Below are 22,475 nucleotides of genomic sequence, written 5' to 3'. Positions count from 1 at the left end.
GTCCAAGTCAGACTGCAGCTGTTTGCAGAAAGGTTGCACAGGTCTCCTGTTAGAAGGCAATCACCCTCAAGAAAAACCTTAATACATCCAGGAAGCAAGCTTTTTTTTTTCTTCTTTTTTGTAGATGTAAACAGGTTGCTGTCCTATGTTTAGCTTGCAACATGAAATATTCGTGCACGCATTCACTCTGATGGATGCATCTGGGGCGACTCAGTGTCTCACCTGAGGATACTTCGACATGCAGACCACCTTCTTACACGACCACCCCACAGCTGTTTATTAAGACATAACAGTATTACATATTTATTAGTCAGGGTTTCTTCAGTCAGGTTGTTGGATTGTTTTGTTAGAGTTCAACACATAAGATGTACATCCTGGTGTTTGTTGCTTTCAAACACTGAAGTCTGAAAAGAAAAGACAGGCTCAGCCTGAGCTGCACGCTGACTCTGAGGGCTCTGAGGCTGTGCTTCAGCTAGTAAGGGCTCAGAGCAGTATGCGATGCAGAGGAGCTCATCCTGCCTAAATCATGTCTTCGCTTTTTAATTATTTATTTATTTTAAGTACCGTGAGCTGGCGTGCCGCCCAGCAGATGTCAGGGCCTCGAGCAGATGAGTCAGTCGCATAGATCGATTCGTGCAGCGCCACCTCTCTCTCAGCGCTTCCAGTCTAATGTCTGCCTCCGCCCTCTCCAACCCACCAGCAACAATTTGTCATGATGCCTGTGAGGCGGTGAAACCAGCGCCATCGATCAGATTAAATAAATGCAGCAGATACTGACGGCTCAATTCACACAGACCTCCGCCTGTCAGTGCGAACACCTCAGGCCCCGACTTCAAGGGAGTCGCACCATCTGATGGTGGGCTCAGAGGGAGACTACGATGGTGGTGTATTAGTGTTAGGGCCTGGTTGAAGAAAACAATGTAATGTGAGGGTGAAATTCAGAGGAAATATTTATATATAAAATATAAATATATTTTTTTCCTCATAATTTTGTGAGTTTCTTGCAAATTTTGGTTTGATAAATGCTCCTAATTTTTCTTGTAAAACTTAGATATAGACATGTCTTTGAATTTTTAGCCTTTTTTAGGCAGGATAGTTCAGCGAGGTGACAGGAGAGCAGGCAGAGAGCTCACCTGCTTATTCAGGTGAGCCATGGTGGTGCATAATTTTTCTGCCTTTTCCCCGCATATCTGGCAGTTTCTTTGTCATAAATTTTAATTAGATTTTTTCTCACAAATTTGCCAGTAAATTCTTGTTAATTTGCAGGGTTTTTAAAACATTTTAAAACATAATGTGGGTGAGTTGCATATGTTTAAACAGCTGCCTTAGCATTGATGAAAAAGGTTTGAAGCATTTGTGTTAGTAGTGCCAGGTAAAATACTGATCCTGTGGGGGTCTAGGCACAGAAAGGTCACGTGTGAAGGAAACGTCTCCAGATTCCTCCCTCAGTTCAGTTGGATGCCGTTTCGATGACTCTTCTGGAAGAGGCTCACTCATCTGCAGTGCAGGAGAGAGTTTTGTGGAGTGGCTGCTGCTGTTTCAGCTTCTGTTCGCGTTGACCTTTAAAAGCAAACAGAGCGAGAGGAGGGGGAGGGAGAGCGTGAGCGAGAGTACTAATGAGACCAGCAGAGGTAGATTAATGAGACCATCCAGATGTTCCAGTGTCCACCTCTAACCTGCCTGTGTTAATGATGCTCCCACAGGGGAAGTCTCTCACTCAAGAAGTGCCCTCTTACTTCACTATTATTTGGTTACAGTGTCATGTTCATTTCAAGTGTTACACGGTTAAAATCCACCAGCAGCCATTTCTGTTTCAGTTTTAGGCCAAATGTTTATTTATGTGGAAATGGCTGTTTGCTTTCGATTAGAGCTGAGACCTCTGGCTCCCAAGCCGGCTGGGCCTCATCTGTTTCAGTGGTGGGAAAAAAGTATAGTGGTAGTAGTAGTACTCAGTCATAGTAGTCATTTCAGATTATACTATTCGTTTGTATGCCTCATAGTGCATTTCAATGCTGCATGTTTTTAATGTGATTCACTGTGAAACGCTACATTTAATGTCACAGCTTCTGTTTTATTTCTTGCAGCATGATCTGAAGACGTGCTCTGTGCTGATCATATGTGTGCTTGCTGTTACTGTTTCAGTTTAATGCCACTGTTACTAATTCAGTGTTATCCCTCTTCACTCTCTCTGTCTCCCTGTTGTTGATCTTCTTGTTTTGCATTTGTAAGTATCTTTCTATTTTGTCGTTTTAGTCTCTTTTTCAAAAGTTTTTCAAAATAAAATCCAGTAGAAGTAGAGGTTTTCTACGGAAAGCCAACAACTGCTTTTACTTAGACATGACCTCACTTCCTCCCAGTGGGTGCGCTTCAGTCCCTCTCTATTCTACCTCACCCTCCATCCTTCCATCCTGTCTTCCTCCTCTTCCTCAATCACACACTCTCTGATGTGTATTCCTTCCTCACCAGCAGCCTGCATTAATGCGGTGAGAGGTGGAGCACGATGCAGCGACCCCGACATGCTAACCCAGACAGCGTGTGAACTGTTTGTAGTGTTACTGCTGCGTTCCACTGATGCTGGAAAGTCAGAGCTTCTTCCTAAGGAACTGTTAAGGAGTCCGATTTTCAAGTATGGGGCGGTATTCCTCTGAGAGGTGCAACCTAATGTATTCTATTCAAACAGACACACTTTTAAACTATATGTACTCCTCGCTGAGACTCCCTGACTTTTCACCCTGAGTGGAACTTGGCACAAAAGCTATAAATCTGACTTCAACTCGCTGCCAGTGTTTCCTCTCTTGGTTTCTGCAGCAGTGGTGCTCAGGAAAACCCCCGTTCACGTCTGTTATTTCAGTCTAAGTCACTCTGTGTTTCTCACATATTCAGGAGCTATGTATGTATGTCAGAGATGCTCCAATCCAGCCTTTTTTACTTCCCACACCCATGTAAATAATAAGCTGTACTCCTTACCCTGAGGAAAAAGACTGGGAATCATTCTTTTATATTTAAAACCACACGAGACTCGACAAAGAAACATTGGTTTTCTCCCCTTTTGAATATAGTACATCGATAAATAGAAATTATCAGGAGGAAATCCTTTTTATTTTAGTTGGAAGGACAAACTTTAGTTTCAGGAATTCAGTTCAGACTCAGTTTAATTCAGTTCCATAAGTGCAGTCATCACAAGGACGAAAGCAGCTTGAAGTAAAAAGCACTGTTGCTTAAATAAAGTCTCTGGTTTCTCCTTTACTGTGAGTGCCCCTCCTTGCACACAGAGTGGAGTAGACACTGATTGGAAGCTTTTATGCTAATGGTAATGTGACATGTTGTCTCCATCAAATGTTGCATTCGATGGAGACAAAGAGTGAGCGCAAGAAGCTGAGAGTGAAAGCTTCTGTTAATTGTCCATTTCCTCTATTAGATGTTGTAATGTTCTGATGGTTGCTGCTGCTGCATGATTCCAGAGGAAACTGCTGATGCTGAAATTATAATCTGGTACATTTCTGCTCTCATGTATCCAAACTTGGCTCCTTTTCTTTATTTCTGGTTGGCTGCTGAGAGGAGCCGCCTGCCAACTCAAGTTTGACCTTCAGACATCCTCTCCTAGCACCAAGCCACCCCCATGATGCATTGCAGGTCATCGTGAGCACCCAGAGCTTTGTACAAATCCAATTTGGTGTTGGTATGAATCATAGCAGAGAGCCTGCTGTGAACCGTTCGTCCCGTCTGCCTCCTGACACGCTACTAACCTTCCTCCCAGAGACGACTTCCTGTGGACACTCTGCTCCGAATACCAGCCAGGAAACGGTGCTAGATGCTCAGGTTTCCTTGAAGTGGACATTTTCTGCTCTGATTTCGGTCACGTGTGCGATGTTTCACACTCAGGTAGTTTTTTCTACTCGTGGCTCTCTCAGAGAGGATAACCCTTAATAAGGCCATCTGAGCACAGAATCCCACCCACCTCCTGTCCAGAACCTTATATTTGAGAGGGACAGGAAGTCAGAAGAAAGTTGTCTAAAAAGGGGAGGAGCTAAAAAAGCTTGTTTTAGACGGAGGGGGAACTGAGGGGCTGCAGTATAATTTAAAGAAGGATTATTTTGAACTATGAATCATCCAGAGCTGCTCTGGTAAAGACCAAGAATTAAAAAACATGGAGATGGACATGAGCAGAATCGGTTAACTGTGATGATTTTTACCTTTTACTAAAAGCTCTGTGACCAAAGTGCCAAAAAACTGACTTGTAGCCACAGCTAAGACCTTGTCCCTGGTTAGGCTTTTAAGACGCACCATATCAAATATAAAATCAGACAGTTATAATACACAAACTAATACAAATAGAAACATTAAAAAAATCTTTAATGATCATAGATTTGCTTTTGTTTAAACTATAATCTTCCATTTACATTAAAAATTTAGTAAGATAATGTTTCAAATCTGAGCCAATTAACTGTAAAGGACGACTAACCAAATGTTGTTGTTAATATTTAAGTATTTACAATAACTGTAGTTCCTCTGGTGTGGGACTAGTATTGGACCCCATCACTGTCTATTTGTCATTTATTTCTTTATTTGCTGCTTACTCAGCTCTGAAGGATAAAAATGGAGCTCTGGTGACGCTGCAGGTCTGACGTAGGGTTTTAGCTGCCACGTCGAGTGCTAACCCATCACTCTGGTTGCGTGTGTGGGGTTGTTTTTTTTGTTTGTTTTTTGGGTTTTCTTCCAGCCACTGAACACCGTCAGCATGCCGGAGGCCTTGGCTAGTCTCCCTGTCCCAGCTGCAACAGTTAAGGCCCAGTCATCACATCCCAGACTGTGCTTTTATCCAGCTGATTGCACCGACACTGCTACCTCACACAGTGTGAATGACGAGGCCTGTAAGGGTTGTCTGTCATGAAGTGTTGGTAGTTTTTGTTGTGCTGCAGTCTCCAAACTTAAAACTAGGACAGAAATTTAGCACTAAATTCTCTTCTTGGTTTGAAGCGTTTTTGGTTAAATTCTGTGTAAACTTGGTTAAATCGTTAAATCTTGGGTTTCGTTAGCTTGCATGCTGGGAGCTTTTCAAACACATTCCTGGCTGGTATTCAAGCAAGGTACAATTAACAATTCCTGTGGCCTCAAAGTAGCATATTAACCTCCTGGAAAAGTATGTTACTAAAAGTATGGAGGTATACTTTTCCACAGGTTTTAATGCTGAGGTAAGGCAAGCTGAGGCCGTGTTTTCCTTACTGTTATTACTCACTGCTTCTCCCTGCAGTGAAAAAGCGTTTTCTTCTCCCTCTGCTGCAGCCCCCCCCCCTCCCCCCCTCCTCCTGTATGTCCACATTTCCACCACAGCTCCTCACTGTGGAGTTATTTTTCTCACCTTTCTGTCTCTGCCTGTTTATTTTTGCTTCCTGCAGGAGAAGAAAGGCGGGCATCCTGCCCAGCCTGGAGGATCTGCTGTTCTACACCATCGCAGAGGGCCAAGAAAAAATCCCTGCACACAAATTTACCACAGTGAGTTATCACAGCAGTGATATGTCTGAGAGTTGGATATTTATGGTGTCGGAACCTTTTGTTAAATAGAAATATTACTAGAAATAAATTACACAAGAGAAAATGGCCCCAAATCGCCCACAGGAATGGAGACAGAGTAACAGAGCAGATCTCACTTATTATTAAACTTCATTAGGGGAATAATGGAGAAGATTAAGTCATTAAACATTGTGCAGATTTGGATAGATCTTAGAAGTGAAATCAGGTGTTGGCTTAGAATCACACAAACTTTTTGAAGATATCAATGTAGTCTAAATTTCTCTTGGAGTGAAAGTACAGTGGTGTAATACCATTCTGCAGTGTTGGAAACCAGTTTAAAACCAGCTTGAAACAGGAACTTCGGGGTGGTTTTATACAACAGTTCCTCCCCTGGATAAATGACCTATAAAAACTACTAACTAGATGTTGTGGTTATCGTCTTCGCTGCAGCCCATCCAGCTGCAGCAGAGGCCGCTCCTCGCTTAGCCCGGTTCTGCTGGAGGTTTCTTCCGTTTAAAATTCAGTTTTTCTTTCCCACTCATTGTTCGTAGGGAGTCATGATTGTTAGGGTTTTCTCTGTATTATTGTAAGGCCTTTACAATATGAAGCGCCCTGAGGCAGCTGTTGTTGTGATTTGGTGCTATATAAATACAACTGAATTGAATCAGTTATGAAGGTGAAAAGAAGATGGGAAATCCACACAATGTTTACAAATGGATAAATAATGCTGTGGTGACTTAACTGAAAAAAGACTTTCATAAAATGTACGACAAAAAGCATTTACAGCATAGCAGCTAAATAAATGCATGTCACACATAAATTACTGACTTGTTGGCAGTGATTCAGCCCTGTAGCTTTCTGAATTATGAGCTCCTCCTGCCAGGCTCTGGAGGAATCACAGCTCGCAGCTTTATTGATTTTGTTGTCAGGCTGTCTTAATCCTGGTGTCTCTCTCCTCTCCTCGCACAGGCTCTTAAAGCCACAGGTCTTCGTACGGGAGACCCCCGGCTGAAAGAATGTATGGAGATGCTGAAGGTGACCTTGAAGACAACCTCAGATGGAGCGCTGGACCGACACCTCTTCAAAAAGTATGCCTGTCTTTAATTTACTGAGCAACGATGGATTGATATGCTCGAAAGGAGTTTTCTGCACTCTCATTTAACAAACTGCAGCCTAATTGGCTCCGTAAAATTTAATAAAAGATCCAGATGTGCAGTTTGAGTCAAAAGCCAGATGTTGGATTTTAATGTTATGTATAAGAAGACAGAACCTTGCATTATTGAGACTATATGGATATTCTTTATATATATTTATAGATTTTGTGTATCCCGTGTTTAATACCCTGCCTGCTGTCCCACCTTTATGACCAGCATCAATGTTTCATCACAAGAATTATTAAAGCTGGTTAGAGTCCTCTGCTTGTCCCTGCAGCAGAACAGGGTCACCGCTTGCCGTTAATCATTCATCATCCCTCGCTTTGCACGTCAGCAACCTCATCTTCAGGTTTTCATCACCCAGAAAAATCTGCTCAGGGAAACTGGTAGACTTCAATAACTGGAAATCAAATTGATAATTAGGAGATTCATAGGTGAAGATTTGGAGTAGATTTGGCGCAATCTGATTGTGTTTCAGTGTTTGGAGGTTTAATTTTGACACTGGCTGCTTATTCTGAAAGGGGGAAGAAAAACAAGGTGTTTTTAGTTTCCACTTTGCATAAAAAACTTAACAATGTTCCTTGTAATCTAACTCAGAATGATGGTGCACTTGAAAAGTCCACAAGTTTACCTCCTGCCTCCTTTTCCACATGACTTTACTTTGACCCGAGGACTGAGGAACAGGAAAAACGGCAGTGCTCAGAGAATACAACTGCACTCGATCACGGCCGATATGTTCTGTGATGGTGGATGTTGCTGACTTGGGTCTGCAGGGGGCCATCACACGACCTTCAAATTCATGTTTATTTGGTAATCAGAACATTTTTAGCCACCCAAACCGGTTGTTGAAACACAGCTGGAGAGGAAAGAAAGATATGTGGAGTAAAATGACATCCCCACCTCCACCCACCCCCTTGTGTCATTGGATCACTGCTGTGTGACCCCCACCACCCTCCCGGAGGAAACGACAGTGAGACAGAACTGGGTGGCAGCTTGGTGAGAACAGGCATATGATGGCTCACCGGGGAGCAAAAAATCCTCACTGAACAGACCCCGAGCCGGCGCTCCTGGCTGGCGTCCATCACTTCCGCGCCCTGGGCTTATTTATAGAACCTCTCAGAGGGAAGCACGTGAGCGGGCGGTGGAGTGTAGCGTGTGTTTTCTCTGCAGGGATTAGACCGCTCGGATGCAGTAAGATAGCCAAGCTGTAAATCTCTCTGCTAACGGAGAGCTTCTATCTCACCGCCTTGTTACGTGGAGCTGTGTTTACTACGAGGTCTGCATCCATAATCGCTCGCATAAAACGCCCAGGACAAAATCTATAAGTGGTAAAAAAAAGCCAGACCATGCTGCTTTAGGGGTGATCTAGAGTACAGAACATGTTGGGAAAAGGAGTACCTATTTTCTTTTATTGTGTAATTTTAATTCCATGCTGCGAGGGAACAAGTGGGGATCTTTTCCTAAAACTACAGCAGCCACAGCGAAAGGTCAACAGAGTCGGCCGAGTCGAGCTGAGGATACAGCTCTCCCAGAACGCTTACTGGAAAATTTTAGCCTGGAAATAGAAGCTTTGAACCAGAAAAGCAAATATAGTCAGGCCCGTCTGTACACCAGCACCACAGTCGGTCTTTGAAATGCACACTTTCAGCTTTAACTCAAGGGATTTAATAAAAGTATTTTATTAACTCTTTTTTATAAATTAGACTTTTTCTTTCTTTACACAATTCTTTTTTTTTTTTTTTTTTACAATTTTTAGATCCTCAAAAGTACTTGGACAATTGACTGACAAGCCCGTCAGCCTTTTATAAGGTTTATAAAAAGATGCAAACCACTGGTTACACTCAAAAAAAGCAAGGCCAGATTAGACGTTTACCAGAGAATATCTGAAAGAGACTCCACAGATCTGGAAACAAATGTTTTAGAGAGATGAAACCAAAATGAGCTTGAACCAAAGAAACGGCTCCTGGTCTGAAGCATATCTGTCAAACATGGTGGAGGTAGTGTTATGGTTATGGGCATGTATGGCTCCCAGTAGAACCAGACCACTGGTGTTTATTGATGATATGCCTGCTGACAGAAGCAGCAGGATGAATTGTGACGCATACACGGCTATACTCTCTACTCAGACTCCTCAAGTTTAGGTGTTATTAAGAGGAAACGAGCTGAGCGAGGGAGCGCAGACTCACTGTATTTAGTCTTATCTAGTGTTCAAAAATCAGAACATTCCCTAATTATATCTAATGTTATATTTAGTAATGCGTGACCTTAAAAGCTTTGTGTCCATTAACTAGCTCCATACTTGTCATTAAAGTCTCAGAGGATTTGAAGCAGTCATAAAGGTCAATAAGGACATTCTGTACTCCTCAGCCTAAATATTTCTCTTTCCTGCCTCAGATGTGTCCAGAGCAACATCGTTTTGCTCACCCAGGCCTTCAGGAAGAAGTTTGTTATTCCAGACTTCCAGTCCTTCTCTGCTCACATCGACGAGCTGTACGAAAACGCCAAAAAAATGTCTGGAGGGCAGGTCAGTGAGAGCAGAGCTGAGCTGAGTAGAACTGTATCTAACCGTTCCTTATAGACCAGTTTTAACATTGTGAGTCATTTGTCTGTTTGTCGAATACTTTGTGACATTAAATAACAGCCAGGACAAGATGGTTGGGAGTGAGGAATAGGTCAGATTAAACCTCATTGTTTCTTCACCCTGTAGGTGGCAGACTATATTCCCCAGCTGGCACGCTTCAGCCCAGACCTGTGGGCCGTCGCCCTGTGCACAGTCGACGGACAGAGGTATTCTGACTACGTGTAGAAGAACCTACAGAGGATGGTTTCTTCACCAGAAGCTTTGTAGTAAATGTATTTTTCACAAGTGGCTGTCAGATATGAGAAAATGGGGATGTGGTAAAAGCCAGACTTATCATTACGTAGATTTAGAGAGATTTTCTATTTCCTCTGACTCTGAAAAACTACTAACATACACCTTAAGAGTTTGAAGGTATAAGTGTATAAGTGATACACTTGTGTCTTTCGCAGGCACACTGTCGGCGACACCAAAGTTCCCTTCTGTCTGCAGTCCTGCGTGAAGCCGCTGAAATACGCCATCGCCGTTCACGACCACGGCACCGAGTACGTACATCGCTTCATCGGCAAAGAGCCCAGCGGCCTGCGCTTCAACAAGCTCTTCCTGAACGAGGACGGTGAGGAATCGGTCACTTCACACCTTCACATGGCGCACAGGTGCATGCAGTCTCTGTAAGAGGAGCCATTCACGTGGCCTGGTTTCCATGGCGCCATGATAAATTGTTAAGGAGCGTAGTTGGATAAAACAAAGTGGGCAGTGTGTAACGGAGACAGAAAAAACTTGAAAAACAACAAGCTGTTGGCATGTGGTTCCTTAAAAAGCAGGCAGAACGGAGCAGCCGAGACACAGAGGCGCTCTTTTAGTATCAGTCCTGCAGTGCAGGGGAATCAGAGCGTGGTTTCCCACAGGTCTGAAATACACAGAGGATGTCAGGCGATATCAGTTATCTCAATATAGAGCAGGTCATTTGTTCTTCGAGCACAGTGGGCCTTATGAGCTCAAAAAAACACTTTATTTCTGGACTCTACTTGAGTAACTTTGCATCTTGCACAGTTCAGAGTAATCCTCATACAGCTGTGGTCAGAAGGTTACGTTCACCAATCGTGGGCATTAATGTCATGGAGATTTGGGGTTTTGGTTGAATCATTGTGAAGCATATGCTTTTAATCAATTTAAAAAAACCAAGAAATGAGTGAATAAGTTTGAATTTATTTTAGATTTAATGGCGTGTTTAGGTGCTCAACCGGGAGTGTTTAGGGAAGCCATATGTTGACTGTTGTTGTGTGTTTGTACTTTGCACATATCACATGTTTAAAACACTCCTTCCATTCCTTGTTCATATGTTTGTTTTTTTGTTTTTTTATGTCTGTCTCTGGTTTTATATCTGTGAGATTATTCTGGTTTTGTTTGCTTGGATAAGAGATGTTGACAAAGTTTAACTTTGAGGATTTTATTTGCAGTTGAACAAAGCTTATACATTGGAACACATGTTGCTGCAATACTCACCATGTCGAAATGTTAAAGAGCAGTAACTTGGTGAAGTGAAGTAATGTCATATGTTGAATACAAATACGGTTAGCAGTTTTTGTTCAACCTGAATAGAGTTGGGTTTTATTGTGTCTGTAGCTTCTCTGAGCGGAAACTGGTGTGAGAACGTTTCCAGGTTTCCTCTTTGTTGTTATCAAACCGAGCAGAGAAGTCGGTGGTGGCACAGATATTCCAGCTGTTTATTTTCCCTTTAAAAAAAGTGAAAAGAAGGAAACATGGCTCTTCCTGTTGCTTACGACGATTACAACTCAGAGGGGAAGTGTTGTAATTGTGCCCTATATGTTTTTTTAGTTCACTCAGTAGATTATTCACTTGTGTTTTGATCTCTGGCACAAAAAGGCTTCCCTTCTTTTTCTTTTACTGTATACTTTTTGAGAAAGTAAACAGTAAGTCACAAATTACTGTGTTCCCAAGTTGCTTTTCCAAGGGCTTGTAGAACAAAGAGGCGGAGCTTGCAGTATCTGGCTAATCAGAAACATGAGCAGGACTTCCATCAGCAGAGTGGCCAATTTTTAAAAAGAACATCAAACAATATAATACGGAATAATAAACTGTGGACTCTATCAGCTTATATACAACAGAGTAGTATGTGGCTGTGATGTGCTCAGTGAAGGTGTTCCTGTAGCATTAGCTTGCTAAAACCTGCTCTTATTAACTTCTATTTCCTGTCCTGCAGATAAACCACACAACCCCATGGTTAATGCTGGTGCTATTGTCTGCACCTCCCTCATTAAGGTAAGCTTTTATTCTACATATATTCACTGTGGAAGCAAATGTTCAATCACAACCCCGTAAATTTGATTTGAGGCCCCTGTGATTTTTGCTTCGTTTTCGTTTTATAAATCCACATATGTAGATTTACGTTTTACTCCCCTAAAGATGATTTTTCTGGATGTCTGACTGGAGCAGGGAGTAAAATAGTTGGAGAGAAATTGAATGGAATAAAATTATAATCGTGTGCAGAACGTGTTTCCGCCAGATTAGTGTATACAGGGAGATTAAGGTTATAGATAATCATGCTGAAAGGGGATTTGGTTGAAAGCGGCATCGCTCGGAGATCCTGCGCACACACACTCCACAGAGTGGGTGGAGCTGGAGAGCAGGTCAGCTCCACCACATTTAATCAGAGAACTCTTCTATTACCCGAGAGTTTCATTAAATATCCTCCTCTGACCTGCGTACAGACGCACAGGGAGCTGCGGTGAATACAAGAGCACCACCTGCTGATTGAATCAAAATTAAAAACTCCTTCCTCATTTGGCCGGTGAGGATGAGTCCAGGAGGGCTTTTTAGAGAGGAGTTTAATTACATTCAATAAGAGAGAGACGGAACGCAAAATCAAACAAGTTGGAAAATCTTCAGGCAAATCCTGGAAGTGAACATGTTGGAGTGCTTGTAGGAAACAGCATTGCATACTTTATTTTTCCCAAAAGCTGGAAAATGGTTAAAGCAGCCAAAAATGTCTGGCTTACTAAAACAAATACAGTATTGCAACAAAATGGCTGAAAAGGTGAAGAAGCATTTCCATTACACAGAAAATAGAAATAGACAGAGTGAGGCTGCTAACAGTGCAGTGGTTTATAAATTAGCAGGTCAAAACTGAGCAAATGTAATGAGGGAGATACAGGGTAAGGGCAAGTTTTATGCATGTTTATCTCCAGAAACAGTACAGCTATTCAGATCAAGGACAGGCAGCTGAGTGAGAACACATCTGAGGTCAAACTCCTCAAACTGTAATAGCTGACTTGCAGGATAACACAGCAGCCTTTGTTACCATCAGATTTTGACCCAACACTGTGAAAAAGTGTTTGTCCTGTTCCTGATTATCTATTGTTTTGTATGTTTGTCACACGTAAATGTTTTAGATCATCAAACAAATTTAAATGTTAACCACAGATGACACAATTAAACACAAAATGCAGTTTTTAAATGAAGGTGTTTGTTATTAAGGGGAAAAAGTGATTGCCCTCTAAACCTGGTGCTGAGCAACAACTCTAAATGTGCCAAAGCTCCTATTTCTGCCAGCTCTGCGAGGCCCCAGATACAATATTAAAGTAAAGGGAAGAACTGATTCAGCCACTTGTAGGCAGAAAAGTGTTTCCACTGATGGTTGTATTTTTAACATTTCAGTATGTTATGTCCCAGATCTGATACTAGAGGGAAGTAAAAAGAAAACTACATGAAAGTGAGTTTGTGATGTTGCAGAGCTCTACGTGCCGACTGCTGAGAAGAAACGCGGATACTCTTGTGTTCTCTGCAGTTTTTATCTTGGAGATGTAGAGATATGACTTACAAACTCAAAACACGGCAAACTCCTCAACTAGCTGTAAGAAGAAAATTTGCTGCCCATAACACCCAATACAAAAATCTCTAATCTATTTTACCCTGACAGCAAGAACCCTCCCAGAACTCCTCCTTATCCTAAAAGAGCAAAATCACAGCAGTTTTCAGCCTCAGACTTGATGTTAGAGAAGAGCAAAAAAATTGCACAATTAACTCAACAAAAGGAAAATAAAGCCGCTGTGCTTTCCACTATCGTACCGTCTCTTTTCATAAAGGTTTGTTTGAAAAGATTTCCATAAACTAACACTGCTTCATCATTTGTTTAAAAACAGCAGCACAACTCCAAAATGATGTTAACACATCGACTGGACTGTGAAATGTAGAAGATTTAGGGAAAGGATTATATTACATCAGGGTTAGTAATTCTTTGTCTCCATCATTATGCTTTTATATTGAAAAGGTCCTTATGAGTCACACTGTAGGCGGTTTACTCTCGAGGGAGGAAGGATTTAGGATTCATCTACAGGAATCCACAGAAAAAGAAAATCATATCTATAAAAAAATTAAACTGAGTTCTTTAAGTTTGTCATTTCGTTATGACCCAGTTATTTAATAGTTTTAAGTGTGAGAGAGGTCAGCTATTCTATTCCTGATTTCCTTATCCAAATCTCCTCCCTCCAACACTATCCGGTTGTTCAGTGATGACGCGACGAATCCTACTTCCGGGTCTAAAGTAGTCTGCGTTTAATATGGCTTTTGTGTTGTTAACATGTTTAATGTTATGTATTTTCTTCTATTTGATCTCAAAAAGCTCCTAAAACAGTCAGTGATCCCTGTTGACCTCCCTCGGCTTTTATTACGCTAATCATTTATTTAAGCTCAGTTTTTAAAACCTTAGGATGTAACTGCAGCCCAGCCCATGCAGCAGTATATGAATGACTAACCTCGTATTGTGGATGGATTATCTCAGTTGTTCTCCTGGCTGAAGTTTGGTCCTTTTACAGCATCCTGCCATGTGATTACATTTGTTCCTGACCACCGAGAACACTCACGTTAACTTTTATCGAGTGGGAAAAAAGTTAGCTTGTTTATATTATGCTAACATAGCTGTGTCGCTAGCGGTCACGTAGCACATCATTATATACCAGCTAGCCCAACTTCAGTAACCCTACAAACGTCACTGCTGTTTAGTTTTCTGTCTTCATTTATGTTGGAAGTGATAACAGAGCTGTACGTTTTAATTTGTTTCCAAAACCCCGCAGTCAGGACATGCTATATTGTATTTAGATAGAAGCTAGCGAGCTAACTCCCTGCTAACTTCTAACTCCGTTAAATGTCATAAATTCCGTTTTCATAGATGCCGGGATGTTAAACTCAATTGTTACACCTGGTAGAGCAGAACACTGATCATTTTATTAAAGATGAAAGACTTTAGACAGTTTTTCAACTCTCAGTAATGCCACAGTGATCGTTTGATATATGGACCTGCAGCGGAGTTTAGACCCAGACACGGCTAGTGACGTCAGACTGAACAACCGGATAAACAGCCCAGCTTTCCATCCTTAAAAAGAAACATTTTATGTTGGTAATGTTATGATGAATCATCTCGTGTATCTCTTTTGGTAGAAACATTGTATGAAGATGATTGTTGCAAATGAATATCCAGCTGAGTGGACATAATGTATGTCGTCAGCAGAGGAAAAAGGTGAACTTTTCCACTTCTGATAATCATTCCCACAAGATGTAAAATCAGCTTTCTTGAGTCCCAGCCAATCACTGTTTAAATCACTTTAAACGCTCTCCTTTGTGATGTACCTTTTCAAGGCCCGTTGTGTGGTTTTATGTGTTGTTGCATATTTTACAGCATTAGGATCTTTGGGAAATTATGACCACACAGCCTCAGGTCAATGACGTTGGTAATTTTTCCTTTTTAATTATTTTTTCCCTTATTTGATCTGGATTTGTGAGAAGCTTTAGCCTCCACATGGCTGTCTATGAATGTTTTAATGTTGCTTTTTATACTTTTCCGCCTGCATTTCCCCTCCCCCCCTCAAAAAAACCAAACTGTTTATACACCTGGATTATAAACAGTGCAGCTCTGGCACAAACACTGGTTTTATATCATACTCCATTCTTCTCTGGAGAGGGAGCTCTTTTTTTGTGCATATGTTTCTTTTCAAGCAATTTGTTTGTCTTTAGTAATCGGTATGAAAGAATAAGTCGTGTTAGTGGCGATGCTCGTAAATTCATGGGGATGTTTTGCTGTCTTTATTCAAAAGTGTGGTCCGTCAGTTTGAGAAACTTTTCTGGCGGCAGATTAAGAGCTCCATCATATGTTAGAGAAAAGCAGGAAGAGTCACCGTTTTAATTCTCTGAGAGTGATGTAGGGCTGCTCAATTAATCGAATTTTAATCACGATTACGATCTGGGCTTTCAACGATCATTAAAAATGACTGAGCCGATTATTAGCCCCTCCCTCATTTATCCGCGACACCTTAAAGGCCGGTCCGTGAAAATATTGTCGGGCATAAACCGGTCCGTGGCGCAAAAAAGGTTGGAGACCGCTGATTAAGAGGACCCGAGGGAAGCTCGGAAAGCTAAGCAGAAGTTATTTGGAGAGTGACTGCCGTTGGTTGAAAAGAGAGTTTAAAAAAAAAAAAAACTTCAGTGGTGTTGCACACTATTTTATATTATTTTTTAAAGTCATTGTTAACCCTTTAAAGCCGGTCAGAGCAGCATGCTCCATTTTGCGTAACTATTTTTAAATCCCTGTAGAACCTGAACCGCGTAAGCTAGCGCAATAATTTGTTTTGTATATGAAACCGGAGGAGTTGTACTTACATCTTATGCCATCAGCTTGTCCTCGGTCACGGTTTCGTTCCACATATAGCTTTGCAAAAATTGCATAAAAAGCGCTTGCAGGAACAAAAACATAATATTCCAGAAACACGCTTTGCCGTTCCTATCAGCTGTTCGTAACACTTCCCACAGTGAAATGATGCACATGCTGTTTTCTTTGCAAATTTGCATCATAGGATTGTTTTTTGTTTTTCCTGCAGTATATAAAAATTGCTGTATCTCCAAAATAAAACAATGAAGACACTCAAAATAAATTTCCTGTGGTGGGAAACTATTTTTTGCAACTTTATTGTATTTAAAGTTTTGAGGGATAAACCTCTTAAATTTCTCCAAGTAGAAATATATGTAAACAAAACAAAAGCGATTTCAATTTTTTTTGTAGTTTATTGCACTTTTTTGCAATTTATGTAATTACTATGGACTTAATGCATACATATTATTAAAATATGGGCTATAACAGTTGTATTGATGTATAGCAACTTGAAATGCTCCCACAAATGGCACTACAGCATGTAAAAAAAATAATATAAGCTCTGGTGGACTTGGTTCTATAGTAGGTCTTAACGGGTTAAATAAATATCGTCAAATAATCGTGATCTCAATTTCAGTGAAAATAATCGTGATTATCATTTTTGCCATAATCGAGCAGCCCTAGAGTGATGATTTGTCATGAGCAACAAGGACAATATAACTCCAGAGTGAGTTATGTTTTCGCAGCCATCTCCAGAGTGCCTAACTGGATTTATTTATTTCTTTTTATCACTTGTTTATTTACAGAAGCAATCATTTGTTCACGATGTCAGAGAGTTAGGGATTGGTAGGCACTAGTGGTGCAACGGATCACTGTTGATCCGTAATCCGAACCGATCCCACTCCACGGTTCGGCGCGCACGTGATCCGAAGATTCGAAAAAGAAGAAAAAAAGTATGTGTATGGTGTGCGTGGTCAGTCTGTCAAGCCATAGTTATGGCCAGCGCTAGCGGTCCAGGTGGAGAAGCAGAGGAGTTTGCGGCGTTTAAGCAGCCCTTTGCTGCCCAGTCCGTCCAGGATAAAGCTATTACAAAAGCTACTGGGGTGTTTAGCTGCAGACGTGAGGCCGTATTCCGTTGTGCAAAACAAGGGGTTTAAACTGTGATGAACGTGCTTGCATGATATCCTGTTGCGCATCCACTTCAGTGACAAGATCGTTCCAAGCATGTATGAACAGGAAAAGTCTAAAGTTATGGCTGAACTGTCCCAGGTGTCTTCTGTTGCCCTAACTACAAATGGGTGGATCTCCATGGCAACGGCAAGCTTCGTGAGCTTAATTAGTTTTTATATAATTGCGTGGAATGAGTCTTGAGTTGAATGTTTTTTAATAGGCAAAAAATACTTAAATAAGTAAATGGCGCGTTAAATTTGTCTTTTTGGGTTGTTTTTTTTTGTTTTGTTTTGTTTTGCTGATCCTAAAATTGAGCCGATCCGTAGCTTAAAACCATGATCCGATCCGAACCGTGAGATTTTGGATCCGTTGCACCACTAGTAGGCACTGGACTGAACTTATGTAGATCTATTGTTTTGCATGTGTAATTAACACGAGGGCTTTCGGTGCCTCATATAATATTATTTAACCTTATACAGTCATATTTAGAGTGATGCACTGGGGAGGACAACACTGTCTTCCTAGAAATAGGGGATCAGGACCCCCGGGTCCCACCTTTGATTTTCACCTGAGGTCACAGCAGATTCATGCATCACTTTGGGAAAGCAAAATGAAAGAGTAAAGGTGAAGCTGGAGCCCAGAAAAACTCTGCAGGCAGCAGTAATCATAAATATCTGAGGTGCAGTTTAAAAGTAGAGCAGCAGCTTTCAGGGAGACTGTTACATGATCTGAAAATGAGAATTCATGCTCAGGCTGTTGAATAAAGGCAGTAACGTTCCCCGTGCTTCAGGCTTTGTTGTTCTTGTCACATTTGGCCAAAGTTTTGGTTTTTGTCTGATTTAAATCGAAGGAGGTGAGTTCACACTGCGAACCACATGACTGAGTCTGTTATCTGAGAGATAACAGTCACTCACTCCATCTACATCTACTGCTGTATTATAGTAATAATGATGAAGTTCTGCAGTGTTTATTAAAGTTTTAAATTTGGTTCTTATTTATAGGTTTAAATACATTAGTGCTCCGTAACTTGATCTGGATCAACTGTATAAATATTTCTGGAAATGTTTATAATTTTACTGTAATAATAATAAAAAATGTAGGGAAACATGATTTAATGAAAGGACTCAAATAGAATCGAGTAGAGTTGAAACAATTTAAATGACATTAGGTGTAAAATAAGTAAGGTTTCATTCCACATCAACATCTGTATTTGTCAGTTATCGTAATTATCAATAAAATCTGTAAACAGGTAGGACAAAGAAATGTTGGCCTCAGAAAGGCTGAAGCAACTGTTGGGCTTAAAATACAGTGGCTCCTACATTTCCCACAATGCACCAGAAGTTTTCTTTGACTTTGACCTGTAAACCGGAGCCTTTAACCCTTAACCCCTTATTTTAGGGACTAAAATGACCAAGGAGTGAAATTATATTTTATAAAGCAGACGTCTTTAAAATGACTCTGCTGTTGTTTCTCATACTTCAATCCAAGTAGAAGAAAAACTTAAATGATACAAAAATACTGTGATACATAATTCATTCAAATATACCTCGACAAACCAAATCTAGATGATCTGGTGACTCTGTAATACTCTGAGATCAACACAAACTGTAATGAAGTCTTCTTTACAAACATCTGGTTTGTAGAGATTCAGTGATTGGAAATCACTGAATCTCTTTGCATTTCTTTTCACTGGAAGTGAAAAAAAAAGGCTTCAGTGTTAAAGAAACGTAATATTTCACACAATTCCCCATCGTCCACGCCACACCAACGCACCAGTTACTGTAAATGACTACAGAAAGCTGTAGAAGCAGCAGATTGATAAATATGAACTTAATTTTGTGGCTCGCAGTGTGATTGCACCTTAAAGTCTAATCACGTAACCATACAGTAAACACGCCTGTAGTAATCAGTAGCTGTGCTCTTAAGTCACTTATTTAAATGAACCTTTTATTTAATTCTCTATTCAAAAAAGCAGAAGCCCCAGAGTGGATTTAACAATTTTCGTTCACCTCCATCTCCAGCTAGTCTCCCACCCCTAATCTTAATTCATCTGACGTCATGCCTGAATGGCCTTTTTAACTGGTCACATGAGTAGTGATGTAAACCTGCACTGTTTTCCTGCCGTAGCTTAATTTCATAGAGACGTGGATCATACGTGATAGTGCTAATGTCGTCACACGGGTGACCGTTTTTCATGCTTTTATTACTGCAGTTTTTGTTTTATGAATATTTTGATTGGTTCTGTTTGTGTTACAGCAAGGGGCAAGCAACGCTGAGAAATTTGATTATGTGAGTACTATTGGGAAGATTTATTGAATATTTAAATATTGACTGAAGGAGAAGTTTCCAAACTGAAGTTATATAAAAAAAATGTCAGGGCTACATTATTCTTGGAATTATACCTTTTTCTTCAACACTTACACTTTAAAATTGTTTTTATTCTCAAAAATTTGATTCTAATTGTGAATATTTCTACTTTATTTTCAATTTTATTCTTGAAATTTTAGCTTCACACTCAAAATTTCATTGACATTTGTCAAATTTGAATTTTATTTTTATATATTGTTGTTTTATACGACATTATTCATTAAACATTTTTATTTAATTAACTTTTCTGTTGTCTTTAGTCTTGACATAGTTTTTACTTTAATCATAACGTTTTTACTTTGTAGTCTCAAAAGTTTGGTTTAAATCTTAATATTTAATATTCTTAATATTTAGACTATTTAAAATTACAATTACTATTATTTTTTGAATACTTTGAATATCCCTTTGTCTTTAAAATGTAATCTTTAAACTGTAAAGGATGATTTTATTGTGAAAGTTTTACTTTTTTAAGTATTATTTTAGTTGTATAATTTCAGTATTATATTCCAAATTGCAATATTTTGGTTAAAATTTAGATTTAAGTTTATGATTTTGTACTAAAATTATAAGTTTATTTTGGATATTTTAATTGTATTGTTGTAATTTCATGTATAACTGATGAAGTTACAACAATGATTTTCTACCCAAATTTGTATATTTGTTTTCTTAAATTGAGTAAGTGTTAATGCCAGCAATTGTGACTTATTTGTAGAAGTTTCAGTTTTATTCTTTCAATTTTAACTTTAGCGTCAGCTGCTCTGCATTGTCATTATTATTTATTTATTTTTTTATATGTATGCTCAGTGAACCTTGAGCCTTCTTCGTAGTCTTGTGTTTGTGTTGCGTGTTTACTCTGAATCTGCTCTTCTGCTCTGCAGGTCATGAACTTCATGAACAAGCTGGCAGGAAACGAGTATGTGGGCTTCAGCAATGCCACGTGAGTGCAGCAGAGTTAGAAATAAAACAGATTTTCCATGTTTAGATGAAATGAAGCACTTTAATGTCTTTGACAGATTTCTTGTTTACAAAACAGTTCTGCATCTCTGAGGTGGATCTCAGGTCTCGCAGCAACTTCCTGGTTCAGTTTGAGTTCATGTAACAGGATCTGAGTCGCATCATGAAATAAACCTCTCTCCTCTCTCTGTGTGGCTCAGTTTCCAGTCAGAGCGTGAGTCTGGAGACAGAAACTTCGCCATTGGCTACTACCTGAAGGAGAAGAAGGTGAGATTAGATGCTGCTGACAACTGAGACGGGATTTTGTTGTTTAAAAGGAAGCTTTTCTTCCTTTTGTGAACACACTATATTTGTGATTTCATTCTTAGCTTTTGTATTTTGAATTTTATTTTTGGTATTTCTGCATAAATATTAGGATTTCTGTTCCAGTAATTAATCAGTTTATCACCTGGTTTATCCTTTGATGTCTCTTGGTTTTCCTTTTTTCTGTTTGAAGAAAAGCAGCAGGTGTGTTATGAGTTCCCATTTTAAAGTGTTTTTATCTTTAACAGTGTTTTCCAGAGGGGACGGACATGACGTCCATCCTGGACTTCTACTTCCAGGTGAGTAGAGCTCATCCTGATGCAGTGGAATCACTAATGGGACAGGATTTTTGTTTGTCATTGTGATCCAATCATTCACGAATCTTTGTTTCTCAATCAGTTGTGCTCCATCGAGGTGACCTGTGAGAGTGCCAGCGTTATGGCGGCAACTCTGGCCAACGGCGGTTTCTGTCCAATCACGGGCGAGCGTGTGCTGAGCCCTGAGTCTGTGCGAAACACCCTGAGTCTGATGCACTCCTGCGGCATGTATGACTTCTCGGGACAGTTTGCTTTTCACGTCAGTATCTCCTCGTCCTGATCTCATGTTCAACCTGCTACCATCTCCCTGTTTTCCCGTTTTGCACCAGAACTTTAAAAATCTGCAATCTACAATTGCAGGGTTTCCTATAACTTAGACAATTGAAAATACAGTGCTCTACTGTAATGGTTTTTTTGGGGGGGGGTTGGGATCTGTTGGTTACTTTAAGAAAGATGTGAGCCACACTTTTAACAGGTAATCTCACATCACACATTCTCTCTTTCTGCCTCAGGTTGGTCTGCCGGCTAAATCGGGTGTGGCTGGCGGGATCCTGCTGGTCGTTCCCAACGTGATGGGCATCATGTGTTGGTCTCCTCCGCTCGACAAGCTGGGCAACAGCGTCAGAGGCATCCAGTTCTGCACGGTAACATCATCTTTAAAGTCATTTCCTGGACTATGCTTGAGTAGCTTTGCATGATTCAAAATGGTAAATGGCCTGCATTTGTGAAGCGCTTTTCTAGTCCTTAAGGACCCCAAAGCGCTTTACACTACATTCAGTCATTCACCCATTCACACACACATTCACACACACATTCACACACTGGCGATAGCAAGCTACATTGTAGCCACAGCTGCCCTGGGGCGCACTGACAGAGGCGAGGCTGCCGGACACAGACGCCACCGGGCCCTCTGACCACCACCAGTAGTTCAAAGTTCAAAATAATCCTTTATCTCCTTTATCTCACCCTAAGATACTTTTATTATTCTTTTTTAATATTTGGGTCATGTTTTCTCCTTTTAGGATTTGGTTTCCCTGTGTAACTTCCACAACTATGACAACCTGAGGCACTTTGCAAAGAAGCTGGATCCTCGCAGGGAGGGAGGAGACCAGAGGGTGAGCGCCAGCACCATCAGCCTTCATCCTTCTCCATTTTCACAACCTCGACTATTTTGACCTTTACACGCTGTAAATGTCCTTCTGCTGGAGTGCGGTGTTAAAATCCTGAATGTTTGATGCATATTTTGAGCCATTAAAGCTGCTGTTAGCTTGTGTGCTGTGATCTTCTTCACAGTGAGTAATGTCTGAGTTACATTACTGTGGGGTTCAGATTGAAAAAGACTGATCAGAAATCACCAGACATCACTACCCAGACTGCACTGCAACATAACTAACATAAGCGGAAGTTCCTTTTAACGCACCAACAGAGATCATTGATGTAATTATTTTGATTATTTTCTG

The 22,475-nt window shown here is 40.5% G+C and overlaps 1 protein-coding gene across 2 annotated transcripts in view; it reads left to right on the top strand.

Moving 5' to 3' along the window:
* The window catches only part of LOC146681035 (glutaminase kidney isoform, mitochondrial-like), a 32,933-nt gene that overhangs the window by 6,000 nt on the left and 4,458 nt on the right, over positions 1-22,475 (top strand). Inside the window, exons 2-14 of one of the 2 annotated variants that reach the window (XM_085448075.1) lie at positions 5,403-5,493; positions 6,481-6,599; positions 9,060-9,189; positions 9,373-9,452; positions 9,696-9,859; positions 11,468-11,526; positions 19,331-19,363; positions 20,320-20,378; positions 20,596-20,662; positions 20,947-20,997; positions 21,098-21,274; positions 21,528-21,659; positions 22,038-22,130. In XM_085448075.1, coding sequence (XP_085304201.1) covers positions 5,403-5,493; positions 6,481-6,599; positions 9,060-9,189; positions 9,373-9,452; positions 9,696-9,859; positions 11,468-11,526; positions 19,331-19,363; positions 20,320-20,378; positions 20,596-20,662; positions 20,947-20,997; positions 21,098-21,274; positions 21,528-21,659; positions 22,038-22,130 — 1,255 coding nt within the window. Of the gene's footprint in view, positions 1-5,396; positions 5,494-6,480; positions 6,600-9,059; positions 9,190-9,372; positions 9,453-9,695; positions 9,860-11,467; positions 11,527-19,330; positions 19,364-20,319; positions 20,379-20,595; positions 20,663-20,946; positions 20,998-21,097; positions 21,275-21,527; positions 21,660-22,037; positions 22,131-22,475 lie in introns of both variants that reach the window. The other variant, XM_085448074.1, reaches the window with a different exon arrangement.

This window comes from Copadichromis virginalis, linkage group LG23, assembly GCF_057382275.1.
Source record: "Copadichromis virginalis isolate Kocher_CV1m ecotype Utaka linkage group LG23, C_Virginalis_male_GT1.1, whole genome shotgun sequence".
NCBI lineage: Eukaryota > Metazoa > Chordata > Actinopteri > Cichliformes > Cichlidae > Copadichromis > Copadichromis virginalis.
The sequence above is the reverse complement of the archived record's forward strand: the minus strand, read 5'-3'. Positions and strand labels throughout refer to the sequence as shown.